This window comes from Xyrauchen texanus, chromosome 15, assembly GCF_025860055.1.
Source record: "Xyrauchen texanus isolate HMW12.3.18 chromosome 15, RBS_HiC_50CHRs, whole genome shotgun sequence".
Classification (NCBI taxonomy): Eukaryota; Metazoa; Chordata; class Actinopteri; order Cypriniformes; family Catostomidae; genus Xyrauchen; species Xyrauchen texanus.
In genome coordinates, this window is record NC_068290.1 from 30,570,457 (window position 1) to 30,587,973 (window position 17,517).

A 17,517-nucleotide genomic window follows, 5' to 3' on the forward strand; every position below is an offset into this window, starting at 1 on the left:
CAATGGTGGCTACAGAACTTCTGAACCGAAAAAATACAGTTTTTGCTCAGAACAAACCAAAATGAAAAACATTTCCTTACCACCATCACACTCTGTTACAGATAGCCCTCAAGAGCCAATTATAAGAAGAAAAAAACATGTAATATATCAACAACAAACAGAATGAATCACTGCTTTATTCCACCTCTCTCTTAGTCTGGGCAATTAATGGGTTTATCAGAATTTGATTTCCTCTGTTCTTTTTTATTTCTCAATTTCTCCTTTACTTCACATGTTTTTTAAAATGCCTTGTTCTGTCACAATCCCCCTCTCTCTCCTCATTTCTCTGTGGCCGTCTCTCTTGCTCTTTTCTTCTCTTTCCCCAACTCTGCCTCCCATTCCTTTCTCTTCCCATCCCTCCTTCCTCTCTCTCTCAGTATGGCCGAACAGACTTTTCATGGGATGGAATCAATGTAAGTGTTGTGAATCTCATTCCTCCATTTTTCTTTCCTTTTGTTATGTTCCTGTGATTCACAGTAGAATCTCACACCCCATTCCTTCCTTTGATCTGTCACTTTTGCAGTGACTTTGTGTGCCATAGTAGTTAGAAATTACAGATGTAATTGAAAAAAGATTACACTTCCCATCATGCAAATTAATTTAAGACGCAGGCTGCTACATGGGAAATGTAGTGTTTACAACCTCTTGCAACCACTGTGCTAACACTCTACCTAAACTTCTCTCATCACCTCTTTTCTTTCATAAAATTCAACACACAAAATTTGGCATTTCAAATCTCCTCCTGCTCCATCTATTTCTTCATCTTCTTTCCATTATTCTCTCTTGAATGCCTTTCCTCATTTCAGCTGTCCATGGAGGACACAACCTCTATCCTCCCTCGGTTGAAGAAGAGAAACTCCAATGCCTATGGAATCGGTGCTTTGGCTAAGTCCTCTCTGACAGGTGTGTCAGGTGTGTGTCTGTCCTGTGAAATGGTAAACTGACCCCATGTTGGCTCCAGACTGGGCTGGAGGAGTTGGAGCCAACATGGACCCTTGTGGGTTTTCCTTTTCTATGTACATCACTCGCCAATGACTCTTGTCATTGGTGAAATTCCAAGATCCAAATAGTGGATCCCTAAAAATTAATCGATACACTTTCTACAGTGTATTGTCATCAAGTTTTGAATTTTTAATTGTGTTTTCATTTCAATTACATTTTTTGTTCATTTTTTACTCTGATTGTTAGTTTTATCTTAGTTTGTCAGATTAATTTTCAGGTTATTTAAATGATATTTTAGTATTAGTATTTTAGGGCTGTCAAAGTTTGTTTTCTCGGGGGCCAACTGGTAATATTTCTATCTAGTGGCATTTTCATGTTTAATGAAGGCAGGTTGTAAAAGTAAAACTTTTTATAATATACTTTGTCAAAAACTAAATTTTAAATTAATTTGTGGTCATTTTGAATTTAGTTAGATTTTAATGTAAATGTATGTTAGTTTAGTTACTGTTTTTCCAGATATGTTTATTTCAGTTAATGAAAATGCTTTAAGTTTTAGTTTTCATTAACAATAATGACATTGATCATCACATGGCTTGTCGTTTCATTCTAAGTGGTGGTTGATGGGAGATGTAGGTTTTTGAATGTAAATTGCTTGTGGAGTGAATTGTGAAGATCAGTCGTTGTGCTGTTTTGTAATATTGTTGTCTCAGACTCTTGTATGTGTGTTTTTGTAATGCTGTAATGTGCAGTGAAGTGCAGTGCAGTGTTCTCTGTTTTACAGATCTTCTACTTGAACTTAAAGAATTTATGTATATCATTTCATTAGGCATTACTTAAGAGCTTGTCAGATGTCTGAATTAGCTCTGTTTGTTTGGACTAATGCAATTGTAAAATATATCATCTACTTAGCATTGCATTGGTAGCAATAAACACTGGGTCAAATACTGTATAAGTCTAGTCTTAACAGTTTGAGTGTTTTGGTTTCTAAATATCTCTGTTTTTTATTTTTATTTTATTTTGCTGTTGGCGGCCAATAATTCACCACACAAAACACATTGTGACTCAAACCGTGTTTATCCTTGTTGCAAGCGAACTTTTAATAAGGAAACCCTGAACCGTAAGGTGGAGAGAAAAAAAATCACTAGCTGAAAATAGTTTTTTTTAAGTTGTCTTTGCCTGCATGAGCCTATATCCTACAAACAAAAATAATAATAATAATTCTCAAACTAATATATATATATATTTTTCTCTAAATTTTTCCTGTCTCCATTTTAATAATTTTTTATTTTATTTTAGTATTTTTTTATTTTTTATTTTTTTAAATTGTAGGACATAATCTCAGGAAGGCACTAAGACACCAAAAAAATTACAGAGTGATTTTTTTTTCACCTTGCCGTTCAGAGCTTCCGTACTTTAATGTAGTCTGGGCTAGTTTTTAAGCAAGAGGGCATGTCATACAACCAGTTAATGTTTGCTTCTGCTTTATTTGGCTAGCTCTTATGAAGTAACAGATTAATTTGTGCCATAGTACCATAGAGTTTGATTGCATCTACAGCCTTTGATGTTAACATCAAAAGATGGAAGGAGTTCCACTTTTTCCTTTAAAGTAAATCCTATTTATTTTGCTATCCTGATCATATGATTAGTTGCATTTTCTTATTTAGTTTGGGTTGTGACCCAAAACTGGATTGCAGGTCTATTCTGATTGGATCTACTACGCTAATATATTCCAATTTTTACTCACTCATCTTCATTTGCTCATGTTACATCCACCCATCCTCCCCCGTTTCTGAGCAGTATATCTCTCCCACACACTTACTTTCTTGTCCCTTCATCGACCCATCTGTCTGTCTGTCCAATTTAGGAGTGTCTCGGTCTATGAAGGACAAGGTGACAAAGCCGACAGCGATGGCCCAGGGACGTGTGGCTCATATGATTGAGTGGCAGAGCTGGGGCATGCAGACAGTGGGCGTGGGGGGCTACCCTGCAGGACGGACCTCCAGCCTGCACCTCCAACGTGAGCGCAAGCTGGAGAATGACGCATACAGTGATCTAAGTGACGGAGAGAAGGAGGCTCGCTTCGCTGCAGGTGATAGACAGTTACAGACAGAGCTAATAAGACAGATAAAGAGAATATGAGAGACACATAACAACTCTAGGGCTCAAAGGTATACTGTCTTTTTATGCACTAAAATATGTTGCTTTGAAAAAAAATATTTTGTAAGAATACACGGCTACTTTTGAATGGCAGTCAATAAAGAAAGATGCTGATCCTACACACCCGGTCCTGTATTAGCCTAATACGGAACCGGGTGTGTAGGATCAAGACCCGGCCCCGCCCTCCGCCCTGCCACAGATGCTTTTTGGGTGTAGATGGTGTAGTTACACCATGTACCAGAAGGGGCTAACTGGGCCATGCTAACCAGCAAAAACTTGACCTATTAGTTAAAACCCCAGATGGTTCGACTCATGAGCTATCACCATTGTACCCTTGAGCAAGCACTTAACCACGTTGTGCACAAGAATGATTGTCCCTGTAGTAAAAACAATGTAACAACTTTGAGCAAGGAAGTGCCTGATACATTAAGAATAATGTATAGTTAATACAATAAGCCTATAGACTGTGTTGAGTTTGCAGTCTGTTTGGGATTTAGTATAGGATCAGGTGCAATAATGCATCATCATGCTTTATCTATAATGATGAGAATGCCGGGAATGTGGCTAGGATATTTATCGCCATCTCTTATTCATGATGACATATCTGAAAAGATGATTCTAATTCATAGCATTCCCATAGCCAGGTGAAAGAGATTAGGATTTAGTAACTGATGGAAATCAAGGTTTAAAATGTCTATGTGTCCTTGAGTATGTCCATTACTGACTTTAATTCCTGAACACAATTTCTTGATGTGTTGAAGTGATAAAAAAACAATTATGACATAAAAACCCTCTACATCTCTTACTCTTGGTTTAAAGCAGTGCACTTATTCTTACATACAGGGACAAAACAAAATAAAAGTTTAATAAAATTGGATTAATGTCAACCCTTCTACAGTCTTCGTTCAGATGGTTAGGTTTAGGGGTAGGGTTAGTGTTAGTGTTAGGGGATAGAATATAAAGTTTGTACAGTATAAAAAACATTATGTCTATGGAAAGTCCCCATAAAACATGGAAGAACAACATGTGTGTTTTTAATTGTAATTCTTTGTTTTTTCTTATACTCTTGACTAGGAAGAAAAAAGGTGTAACACTGTTTAATAAAACAACCTAGATTCATAGAATTAATTCAGTGTGTGTGTGTGTGTGTGTGTGTGTGTGTGTGTGTGTGTGTGTTCAAATTGTAAATGTAGGAAAGGTCAACAAGCCTTGTACCGCTCTGATGAAGGAAACCCTTTTTATTAAAAAATATAAATAAAATCGGTCAAAAATGACAGAAGACAGCAGAAGGGTTAAACATGTTTAGAGATATTCACGTCAAAATAATTGAGAATATAATCTGTTGAATTAATCTATTGAGTTGTCAACACCATCAGGCAGAAAATGTGACCAAAAAAATGTAAGAGCAAATTTGTAAAATTAATGTTATATTTTTTATGTATATTTCTGTATTTTTCTAAAATTAATATACAGGTACAGGGTATTTTAATCTTTGTTAAGTATTGAATTTGGTTTGAGGACAGGTGGTATTAGACGTAGTGAGGGATGATGTGACATCATAATTTTGATCAAAAAAAGAGAAAAAGTGGATATTTTTGAAATATTGACAATTGAAATGCTGCTGCTTTCAAAATGGCAAGTAAATATGTGTTAAATGTCTCATTGAGGCAGACAATGGGATCACAATGTCATGCAAAAGTAACCGTTATTCTTAGTCTTATACTTACCTGTACAATTTAAACCTAGCTAAACTAGGAAGATTTGAAGTTTGTACTGGCCTACAATAATCAGTCTTGACTCCTGAATTTGAATCCTATCAGGAGTGCTTCAGCAGTTTGCCATCTCCGAGGCGACTTTGTTGGCCTGGACCTCTATGGATGGAGAGAGCACAAGCATTGAATCTAACCAGGGGAGTGTGGCCCACCTGAGCGAAGCCAACCAGGAGAGCATCACCAGCCGAGGTACTGACTACATTTCCCAGCATGCATAGACTGTAGGCCCATATAACTACAGCTCCCTGCTGTGTGTAATGTCAACATAAAATCAAACTTGACCCTGTTTACTTTCATAATGCACTTTCCTGGTCTTATTTAGTGCATGTTATTCTGAAGGAAAGCATTATGTCTTCATAATCTTCAATCAAAATGTAATAACTTGCTCTGCCTCTCAAATTACTTTCCTTTTCTGTTGACATCATCAACAGCCAAATAGCTATTTAGGCATTGTTTTAGCAAACTCTCATGCAGTCTGGCTCCATTCTGGTATGTAACACCCACTTTTCACCATCTAATAAATTCGTGATGGATAAAATCAATTCTCATCCATAATTTTTTTCACACTGATTATTCACTGAGTTTTCACATTACAAATTAAAATGTGTTGCAAATAACAATTTACGTTGACTTTAAGGCTTAAAAGTTAGCAGTACAAGCAATTTAACAATATATCTGTCACAGTGTGATCCCTAATGAGTGCTGTTACTATTTAGGCAATTAAATGCTTTGTTTTTCAACAATTTCCTTTAAGCCCATCTTTCCATATTAGATCAAAGACTAGGTGTAAAAAATATAAATGTGAGGAATTAAAATTTATTAATTAATATGGTTAATGCCCCCAACTATATTTCTTTTGTTTTTCCTTTATTTAAGCTAAGGAGTTCCTCTAAGAACAGAGCCCCCGAGAGAGGGAGGGAGTGCTATATTGCCGCTGATTTGGAATTCAGCGTGCATTGAGTTTTGAATAAATTAATAACTAAATGTCAGGGACCAGTGATTCTCAGGAGAAGAGAAACTAATCCACTGAACAGTTCAGTACAGCCTTACAGTCTCAAATGAGAGCTCAGAACAACGAAAGCCATCTGCTTGTCTGTTGACATGTCACAGACGTGATTGTATCAGTAATGTGAAATGCTAAGGCAGAGTGGTAACAAATCTCTGATCAAGTAACTTTCGCAGTCTCACACTATAAAGGCAATAGGAAATCAAGATGGTACTTTTTTCAACATCTGAAATGGATGTACCACAAAAAGAATATCAGGCTGCAGCCTCATTTCCAGTACCACATCATGTGCAAGAGAGTGAAAGTAGTGAGAGTTAAATAGCAGAAGATAAAAAAGAGTTATGTAGAGAAAAACTTTTTCAATGTTACATTACAAAAGCCATTTTTCTCAGTAAATAAGAATTCTATTTCTGCCCAGCCTGAGGGGTGAAATGTGAACAGTCATTTTATTTTCACAATGGCAGCCACTGGGAATGCTGAAGCAAGGGATGTGAACTTATTATTCAAGATTGTTTTATAATCAGTTATAATTTCGAAAATATCTCGCCACTGAAAAAAGAAACACAATTTGGCTCAAAGAAAATGTCAATACTTGGTTGTGAATGAGAGGTCAAAAATATATATATCAGCTGCTCATTATGTCTTCTCATTGCATTATAGATGTGTTTTCTTTTTTTATGCCAAGGACACTTCAAATATAACAGTCACCTTGCGAGGGACCTCCTCCTAAAATATAAGCTTTATATTTTTATGCATGAAGACCAGAGAAACAAATTCGATTTTTTGTGTGTGTGTGTAATATTATAAACAAGGTTTAAATAATTTGCTTTTATAATGTTATTTTATAATATATTATAATAAATTATTAATAAATTATTAAAATATTATCTGTAGGGATGCACTAATGTTTCGGCCAGTTATTGACCGAATTAAAACCATTGGGTATAACCATCAGTATAAGCCGCTAATATCAACCATCTGTTTTTCATATTGCTTATGATTGCATAAGAATGAAATCAGTGACATGAAAAAAAAAAAAGATTGTTTATTTATTATTAATTACATGTATTTACTGCCTCATATTAAGTTTATAATATTTATATATTTTTTCTCAGTACCGGCCTTATAATTATTTGTTAAAATCGGTATTGTATTGGTCAAAACTTTTCATGTCAGTGCACCCCTATTTATCTGGATATTATTTAGCCTACTTTTTAGTACGTTTACAACATATATTTTATCTTCACAATAGTTGAGTAATGTTAAATGCACAAACCTGAAGACAACATTTTGATTAAACTGAAATGGCAAAATGTTAAATTTGGTAAATAATGGGGCCCCGGACCCCCAGCTTGAAAACCCCTGTTTAAAAGCATTGACTGTAGCATAATTAGTCAGTAAGCAATCAGTAAGCAGTGAAATGATAAACATGTAAATTGATATTGTTATTATACTCCTCTGATGTGCAATGATAGCCCCTTTATTCATTGAATGTCTGGAGTGTTGTAAGCAGACATATCTTGTTTATCTGTGAAGATGTTTATCACTATTCACAATCCATTTGCCTTCCTCAAGATGCTGATCAGTAATTATGATTATTACATGGCTTTTTGGAATACTTGATTCTGATTGGTCAATTGAGGCTTCCTGCAGTCAAACATTATTGTGAAATGACTGCTTAATTCTATAATTGACCTTTTTCACAGGCAACACATTTTCTATAAGTGTGCTAGTTTAATATCTCTCATATCACTCAATGGGTTTTTCTCGCATAATACAAAATTATAATATAAAAAAAAGACACATAATTTAACTTTTATGCATAATTACCCATTGGGACAAACTCACTAAACAGTTGCACGTCTTTTTCACTAACCACTTACTATTTTATTTTAGGTGTCTTATAAGCCCTAGTTGGACGGGCTTAGTTTTCTAAATGATGTTTGAGTTACAATTAGTAATAAGTAAAATTCAGTATCAGCTATCACAGACATTTGTATTCGGACAGGATTAGATTTCTCAGAGGACCCTTGAGTTAGCCAAAAAACAGTAAATAATTTGCTCTGGAATTTTTTACAGAGGTTGTGTTAGAAAAAAATACAGACTTGTCATATTCAGACAGGATTAAAATCACAAAGTACGTCTGTGAAACAATAATTTCTCTAACCTCCTCAGGGAAAACTAGTCCCGTCTAAATAGGGCTATAGATTGCAAAACACAAAATTCAGTACTTAATCAAATGATGATCAAATCATGGAAAAGAGTGTTATAACCAGGCATACTGTATATCCAGATCCCTAAAGATACCTAAATCTTTATTTAGTCAACCGGAGCTAAAACAACGCAGATGGCACAGGCAAATAATCAATGCTATCAGCAGGCTCAATTCATTCTTGATGAATCCTCCAGTATCTTTTAATTCATTACTAATTAATGATATTCTTAAAAAAATATGTATTTCATATTAATATCCCTCAAACTGTTTCTCTCTCTGTCATTCACACATACAGACCAGATAGTGCACCATTCCTCTGCAGAGGTGTGGCCTCACAATTACGTCTCCCAGGGTCTTTACTGCCTTTCTTCCTCTGATGCTTGGGAGCCGATCAGTAATGAGCAGTCAGGTGTGGCCTCTCCCGCCGCTGGCTCTTATGTCATGGCAGTGGGGACTGAGGGTGGATATGAACCAAATGCAGCAGCACACTTCCTGTCCCAACAGCAGCAGCAGCAGCAGTATCAGAGCCAGTTACAGCAGATCCAGCACCTGCACCAGATTCAGCAACAACAGCTAATGCAGTATCAACAACAACAGGTGAGTAAAACCACAACTCCCATATGCCTCTGTAACAAAAGGAGCATCTGAATCCACTACAAATGAGATATGAAACTACAAATCTAACAAAGGCCTGTTTCGGCACTCATTTTAACAGGTTATAGCATTCATGCAAGGTGTAGCAGTGACAAGTAGAGTTTCACTTCTGAGTCTGTTATTGCCACGTGTAGCATGCTAAACTCTGAATTCAGATCATAAAGCAGCTTATAACTGGGTCGGGTACTTTTAGCACTGTGGACTAGTGTCAGGTTCAAGTCCACCTTAGTCGAGTCAGAGTTGAGTCTGAGTCCAAAAGGGGCCGAGTCAGACTTGAGACAGAGTCCACAACAGGCAGAGTCCGAGTCGAGTCCGGATTAATCTGTTCATCTGAATTTAAATTGTAACCGTAAACTCAACATCAATATTTTAAGCTTATTTTAAACTTCAAAAGTAAGAAAAACAGTGTAACAAGTTCGAGCAAGAATGGAGCGGGAAAGCCGTCCAGGTACTACAGCTTTTATTCAAGCATTCAGCTTCACAAATAAGGCACAGGCTTTCAAGCCGCAAATAAAATATATACTAATACACGCCAGTCACTGGTTTCTCGTGTCGTTCTCTCTCTCCCTCACTGGCGTTCTTGGCGACCTTTTCAAGCCCATCTCCGTCGTCACTGTAACGAGACACAAGTGTTATGTATCATTAAATCATCAAGTTATGGCCCTTACCGCTTCCTCACTCCCCAGGGACAGACACATGACCAAGTCCCGCTCCACAAACAGTTTGTCAATATAAATGTAACAAAGCGCCTCTGTTGAATTTCATATATATATATATATATATATATATTATGATTAGTATCCTGCTGAACAAACTTCAACAATAACCAGAGTTATTCAATTTTATTATTTATTTTTAATAATAAATAGATGCTGTTTATCTGTTTAGAGTTGCTGTCTGTTTTAGCAATAACCCTTTTTTCTCCCGACTATTTAAAAAGTTACACAGATAATTCATTAAGCTATTATGGACCAGTTAAAGCTGACAACACTGTGTGGATAACATTACACCTAAAAATACTTAATATCCAATAATTATACTATTTTTATGTATTGTTATTGCTATATGCTGTTTTTAGAAAACTGTGAAAGATGTGATGAGGGTGCCTGGACTCAATTAAGTTCTTGATTTTTATTTAACCACGATGAAACCGCAATGTGAAAACCGTCTTTTCAGCACAAACAGCACATGTAATTTTAGCAGTTGTCAGGTCCTGTGTCATGTTAAACTGCCTTGTTTAGTTGCTATTATATTGGATACATACCCCTCTTTATGTTTTTGTCATGCCAGCCACCTCTTTAGTCAATATTATACAGTAGTCTCTGTAGAAACATTCAAGCATATTGGTTAACTGATGAGTGTGCCTGTGCATGTTTGTATGTGTGTGCGTGTGATTGCTTAAACAAAGTGAAACAACTCTTTACGTCTACGAGTTCAGGGGCTAATAGAGCTGCATGCTCGAGTCTGAGTCCAAACTCGAGTACTCCAGATCTACTGTGGACTTTACTACAAAGTCAAGTCCCATTAAAACATTTTTCACACTCTCACTAGTTTTACATTTGTCTGCTAACAATATCCAACAGTGCAGATGCATCACAGGAGATTTATGTTATTTTTGCCATTTTCAAAATTGTTGGAAATGATGGCACAACTGTGGGACAGTTGTATTTTTTGCAAACTTGATAAAAAATAATTTTAACTAAACAATATTGAAATTGTCCAAAACAAAAAACTAAAACAAAAAAACACACCCTACTACATCCATCTAGCACATGTTTACATAAAAACAACTACAAAACATACACAAAAATGTGCCCCTTAAAGGGATATTTCACCCAAAAATGAATATTGTCTTGTCATTTACTCACCCTCATGCCATCCCAGATGTGTCTGACTTTCCTTCTTCAGCAGAACTCAAACAAAGATTTTTTTGAAGAATATTTCAGCACTGTAGGTCCATACAATGCAAGTGAATGGTGACCAGAACTCAGAAGCTCCAAAAATCACATAAAGACAGCATAAAAGTAATCCTTAAGACTCAAGTGCCAGCTCTTGGCACATAAGACTGCTGCAACTGATCTTATATTAGTATAAACAACAAGTCAGTAACAAAAAATACATAAGCTTACAGCATAAGCTCTGGCAACATCAGCTCTGGCTCTTTTTCAGCTACAGCGTCAGGTTGGACTTAAATTAGTACAATTCCCAGTGGTTATTTCAACAATGGCCACTGCAGCATCAGCAACAAGAGCATTAAATACTACATTAATTTGGTTCCATCATTAACCAGAAGTCACTGATCATCCCAGTAATTAAGGTCTCACTGAAGCAAATGAGGAATCAGACACTTCAAATCTCATCAGCTATTGCAAAAACAAGGTTCTTTTAGTTCTAATGGAAACTCAAAGCATTTTTTCTGTCTCTTTGCAGATGCTGGAACAAAGACTACACAGTGCAACTCATTCTTTACAAGCTACTCCGAACAGCACTGTCCACAGTCTGCCTTCTCGTACTCACCCGCCATTGGTGGATCTGTGGGGGGCGGGGCATACAGAAACATATCAGGCAGACATGGTTGGCTACATGGGCATACCTGTGGGTGTAGAGGGACATCTAACAGAGGAGATGATGACCGACCACTCACCATTGCTGGAAGCCCAGGAGGAGGAAGAGATCAATGTGAGGAGGAAAAAATCATGCGCAATGGTACATTGGCCTTGAAATGTATTTGATCACTTAAGCCACAATTAAAATTTTTAGTATATCACTGAATTAGATAATAAAATATCAAACCAAGAGGCATCTGCAAACTGTTGATCTTAGAATTTTTCTCAGAACTAACTTAAAGGGATAATTCACCCAAAATGTTTTATTCTCTCATAATTAACTCACTTTCATGACATCCCAGATGTGTATGACTTTCTATCTTTTTCTGAACACAAACAAAGATTTTTAGTAGAATATCTGAGCTCTGTAGGTCCATACAATGCAAGTGAATGGTGAGTAAAATTTTGAAGCTCCAAAAATTACATAAAGGCAGCATAAAAGTAATCCATAAGACTCCAGTGGTTTAATCCATATCTTCAGAAGCTATAATCCATATCTTCAGAAGCTATATAATATCTGTGGATGAAAAACAGTTTTTTTTATTGGTGATTCGCATTCTTCATGCATAGCGCCACCTACTGGGCGGGGTGGAGAATTTATATTCCCTTAATGGGGCAAGAGCTGCCTCTGCAACTTTCGTGAAGACACGAGGGGACTGGGAGAGGCAAGGGAGGACCTTGTACTGATACGCCCGGCCGTCGAAAGCAAACTGTAGGAAGGGTCTGTGTCAAGGTAAAACCGAGACTTGAAAGTACACATCCTTCAGTCTACCGCCGCAAACCAATCTCGATGCCGGACGCATGTCAAAATGTGTTTCTGCATTAGCATCTTGAACGGGAGTCTGTGTAAGGCCCGGTTCAGAACTCTGGTCCAAGACTGGCCACAACCCATCTTTGGTACGATGAAGTAAGGCTGTAGAACCCTTCCCCCATCTCGGCTGGAGGGAGAGGCTCTATCACGCCCTTGCAAAGAAAGGTCGCAAACTCCGTAAGCAGGGTGGCGGCGTTCTCGCCCTGCACTGAAGTGAAGCGGACACCGCTGAACTGGGGCGGGCGCCTGTCAAACTGAATCGCGTAGCCGAGTTAGATGGTCCTGGCCAGCCACTGCGACGGGTTGGAAAGCGTTAGCCACGCATCCAAGCACCGGGCGAGGGGCACTAAAGGAGGATCGCATCTGACGCACCTCGAGATGGGGCCTCACTGCGGGGAGGAGCAGGTGATGCCACGTCAAGGAGTGTCGCTTCGTCCTGAGGTGGCTGCGCTGAGGGAAACCTCGAAGCACTTACCTTGTTCTGCGTATCCGGCATAGGGCAGGTTAATGACTGAAAAGAGGACCTCTCGGGTTGTCCTCGAAAATCTTCACAACCAGTTGGCCATAGGCATGGCACAGCCGGGCGCGCGAAGCACCGGCTGCAAGTGCTCAGTGTCTGGTCGCCGTGACAATGGTGGTCGTGAACACCAATTATGTGACCCAAGGAGTGAGGAATCGCTCTATTTTTAACAATTTGGGTAAAAATGAGAAGGAAACAAAAGATTTACCTCCAGGCCCTCCACCAGGGGATGGAATGGTCTGGATACCAGCTCCATGGCGGACGTCTCGCTCACTGGGTCTTCCGTCACAGGGATGCTTCCGGGTCCTCATGCTGGCTCGTGAGACGGATGGGCATCAGCTTCCTGCGGGGGGTTCTACGCTGGGGCCGAGAGCTGGGCTCGGGCTGAGGCGGAGCCATCTGGGCTTTCGCCGCCACAGGGGGACACCCTCGCAGAGCAGACGGGGTGCGGGATCTTGAGCCTTATCGGAGCAAGATGTGCTGGATGGCCTTTGTCTGCTTCTGCACCACCGAGAACTGTTGCATGAAGACCTCAACGGTGTCACCTAAAAGTTTCATATGGGAGATGGGCGAGTTGAGAAAATGTGCTTTGTCTGCTTCCCTCATCTTGACCAGATTCCTGGACCACCAAGGTAGACATCGCCTGCCCGAGTGCTCGTAGGGCGAGGTCAGTCGATGAGCTTAGCTCCTGCAGCACATCGGGATCAGGACTACCCATGTGCAGTTCTTTTAGTGCCTTGACCTTGTGGCCCGTGACCATCGAAGGTGGAGAGATAACGACCACATCCAGTAAACACACAAAGACGGAAAGGCATCTTTATAAAGACGCATCTTTAAAAAGACATTTTATGTCAATGTGTGTGCTCTAATAGAGAAAATATTCTCTTTAGCAGGAATATACACCCTTTTAGCATTATCGAAGGGCCCAGGGGCAAAATCTGCACTCGTTGTGCAGAAGGAGAGAAACCCGCTGGAAATGCACAATATATCCAACAGCATATGATTCTTAAGAGGTGAATGGAACAGCAGTAGTATTTAGCTCACTCCGGTCGGCTCCAAAGAAAAATTCTGAATGAGAGTGGACATTCCTTCTCCTTTTATAACCGTATGTCCAGGGGAGTGGCATGCAAATTCCACTCGCCAATTCTCATTGGCCTTTTCTCAAAAGAATAGTTTGGGGCTCTCAAGAGCAGCCCCTGGAGTCACTACATCAACACAACGTCAAATGAGTAACAGAAGGGGAACACTGGAGATTTATGGATTACTTTTATAGGAGTGGTGGTGGCGTAGTGGGCTAATGCACACAACTGTTAATCAGAAGGCCGTTGGTTCGATCCCTACAGCCACCACCATTGTGTCCTTGAGCAAGGCACTTTACTCCAGGTTGCTTCGGGGGGATTGTCCCATGTGGCAGGGCGGAGGGCGGGGCCGGGTCGTGATTATACACACCCGGTCCCTTATTAGGCTAATTAAGCCTCCGAGAGGGATAAAGACCGATGGCAGACGGTGGTGCGACAAGAGAGCCGGGTGTGTATAATCACGACACGGCCCCGCCTTTCGCCCTGCTACATCCCTGTAATAAGTGCACTGTTAGTCGATTTGGATAAAAGTGTCTGCCAAATGCATAAATGTAAATGCTGTCTTTGTGTGATTTTTGGAGCTTTAAAATGTTGGTACCCATTCACTTGCATTGTATGGACCTTCAGAGCTGAAATGTTCTTCTAAAAGTGTTTTTTGTGTTCTGTAAGAAGAAAGAAAGTCATAAACATCTGGGATAAACCTTTAACTTAATTTTTAGTGGATGTATCAAGTTAGGTCACACAGATGTAGTTCATCACATTAACTATGGACATGGTCCACATGTTTGACTACCAGAAAGTGTCCAGATGTGTAACATTATATCTATTGTCTTATAATTAAATGTTTTTATGTTTAATCTAGAAGTGTGTGATTGTGATTTTCCTTGAAAATAAATGCAGCTTTTGGAGTGATTTTTTGTTATCTAATGCATTGACATTCATAAATTCTTAAGTGTCCAAATACTTTTTGGGTTCACTGTGATCTAAGTGCTGAACAGCTCCATATATGCTTATGCTACTGAGAAAATAATAAACAGTCAAGGAGAGTCATCATATATTTTTCAAAATGTCAACAGCAAAATCTCTGCAGACAGTTAATACCCTACTATTTCAGTCAGCAGAAAGTAAAACATGAATTCTGTCTTATGTTTTCTGTACTAACACCTTGCAATCAGGTATGAGTCATAGTCAAAATCAGTTCTTAAAGCACCTGTGCCATTTTTTTTACATACAAAATTGAAACAAACATACAAATATAGTACAATACAGAACCCAATACAGAATATTTGTACCCAGACTAATATCCAATATCTTGTTTTCCAGGAGATAGACATAACGTTATGTATGGAACCAGTGACATTAATTCCATCCCCAGTGACACAGAGAGAGGAAGTGACCTCAACAGGAGGTAGCAGTCCAGGTCAAGCCCCTGGAGAACCATTTAAAGAGCGTAAGGCTTCTGATGTCTCACCGTCTGTAATTGAGGAGCTGGAAGAGAAGGAGGAGGCAGAATCCTCACATGTAGACGTCACAGCAGCCAACTAAGTGACAAGAGTGAGACTTGGGCTGGTTTTGACAGACATTTCAATCAGCATTATCTAACAATATCAACTCCTTTTTCAGGAATCAAACAACATTGTGATGGAGTTCAAGTGACTTCTCAAACCCAAAATGAAAACAGCAGATCTGAAAGTTTATGCACTGCTTACGTACGTGAACGCTGCTGTTTTTTTTTTTTGTAAGCCTTATATTTTGGATGTTTGAAAGAGGAAGGCAGAGAATGGGAGTGAGAAATCCATGGCAAGGGGGGAGGAGGAAAGAATGAAAAAAAAATCAGACATGAATGGAGCGATAGAGATTGAGGTATATGGAATTTAGGAAGATGAATATGAAGAAGATTCAGATAAATATTTGCATGCTTTTACAAGGAGTGGTGACAGTCTTTTCTCAAAATAAAGACAATAAACCATAGTAATAAACCATAATGATAATAACATGATTATTTTCTTAGAAACAAAAAACAACTAAATAAATAATTCATCCGATCCGATCATCACAAATTCTGCACATGTACCTCAGATCCCACCCAGACACTTACCATAAGAGACCAATTTTGTATGATAATCTGTATTTTTTTCTTTTTTTTCGCCCTTAAAAAAAAAAAGATGCATTTACTAGAGATACAAATTTTGTAAGATAAGACTTGTTTTCAAAGAATATATCTGCAATTAAAGGGATAGTTCAGTCCAAAATTAAAATTCTCTCATTCTCTCACCCTCAAGCCATCCCAGATATGTGACTTTCTTTCTTCTGCTGAACACAAAGATTTTTTAAAGAATATTTCAGCTCTGTAAGTCCTCATGATGCAAGTGATTTGGTACCAAAATTTGGAAGCTTCAAATGGACATAAAGGCAGCATAAACTTACTCCAGTGGTTTAATCCATGTCTTCAGAATTTATATGATAGGTGTATGTGAGAAACAGATACAAATTTAAGTTCTTTTTTACTATAAATCTCCACTTTCACATTCTTCTTTTATTTTTGTTGATTTGCATTCCTCGTGCATATCACCACCTACGGGGCTGGGAGGAGAACTTATGGTAAAAACAGACTTAAATATTGATCTGTTTCTCAACCACATTTATCATATAACTTCTGAATATATAGATTTACCCACCAGAGTTATATGGATTACTTTTATGTTGACTTTCTGTGCATTTTGGTGCTTCAAAAACTGGTCACCATTCACTTGCATTGTATGGACCTACAGAGCTGAAATATTTTCTAAAATGTGTCTGTGTTGTTTAGCAGAAGAAAGAAAGTCACACCCATCTGGGATGGCATGAGGGTGAGTTAATGATGAGAGAATTTTCACTTTTGGGTGAACTATCCCTTTAAATTTATTTTTCTCACCCAATTGTCTTATGTAATGTAAACCTTGCTAAATTCTGTTAGATTTATGTTTCAAACATGAAAAAAAAACCTATTCTGAAAACAAGTCTTAATATCTTATGAAATTGGTTTTATTTTCTGGAAAATATATCTTGTTTTAAGGACGTTTAGGTATATTTGTTGGAAAACAAGACAAAAATACTGATTAAGAAAATTCATTTTGGCAGTGCAGTGAGATTTGTCAAATTCTCTTCTTCAGTGATCACCTCTTTCTAACAGACACACATTCCTTTAAATGTTCAGATTTGGCCTTGTGTTGTAAATTAAATTGTGTGTTGCAGCATGGAGAATGAGTAGGTGACCAGGATACTCGTCCTTAAAGTCAGTGTATGTGTTAACAATGACCAGAGCAGAATACATTCATCAATAACTTCATGAGTGATACTAAATGCAGTTTTGCAATGCTGCTACGAAATGCACAGATTCAATATATATGTGTTACTCTGCTGTGTACAACACAGTGTGTAGTGTTTGTGGGATATCGTTCAACTGAAACAAGCAATGACACAATTTACATTGTACCCTCTACTATGTATTTTTATATAGCCTGTATGGTATTCATAATCATATACAGACTCAGACATGCAAATACACACACTGACATGCACCAACGCTTATACTTATACTTTCATCCTTTTACATTTTAATGAAGACAATTATTGGCCTATTTATTAAAGAAATATTCTGGGTTCAATACAAGTCATAATATTGATTATAACTCAAAATAATTTTTACTCGTCCCTCCTTTTAAAAGAAGCCGAAA

General features: G+C 38.1%; 1 protein-coding gene across 1 annotated transcript; it reads left to right on the forward strand.

The window, feature by feature from the left end:
- The first annotated feature begins 845 nt into the window (after positions 1–845).
- LOC127656443 (protein FAM131B-like) lies at positions 846–15,760 on the forward strand. The gene is made up of 6 exons (XM_052144773.1): positions 846–951; positions 2,846–3,070; positions 4,959–5,099; positions 8,427–8,728; positions 11,216–11,464; positions 15,125–15,760. The coding sequence occupies exons 1-6, from the start codon at positions 852–854 to the stop codon at positions 15,344–15,346; spliced, it is 1,239 nt and encodes a 412-aa protein (XP_052000733.1). The 5' UTR covers positions 846–851; the 3' UTR covers positions 15,347–15,760.
- Positions 15,761–17,517: the final 1,757 nt, after the last annotated feature.

Coding starts and splice junctions, on each gene's coding strand:
- LOC127656443 (XM_052144773.1), top strand. CDS start 852: ATGGAGGACACAACCTCTATCCTCCCTCGGTTGAAGAAGAGAAACTCC. Junction 952..2,845: donor CTCTCTGACAGGTGTGTCAG/GTGTGTGTCTGT, acceptor TGTCCAATTTAG/GAGTGTCTCGGTCTATGAAG. Junction 3,071..4,958: donor GGAGGCTCGCTTCGCTGCAG/GTGATAGACAGT, acceptor GAATCCTATCAG/GAGTGCTTCAGCAGTTTGCC.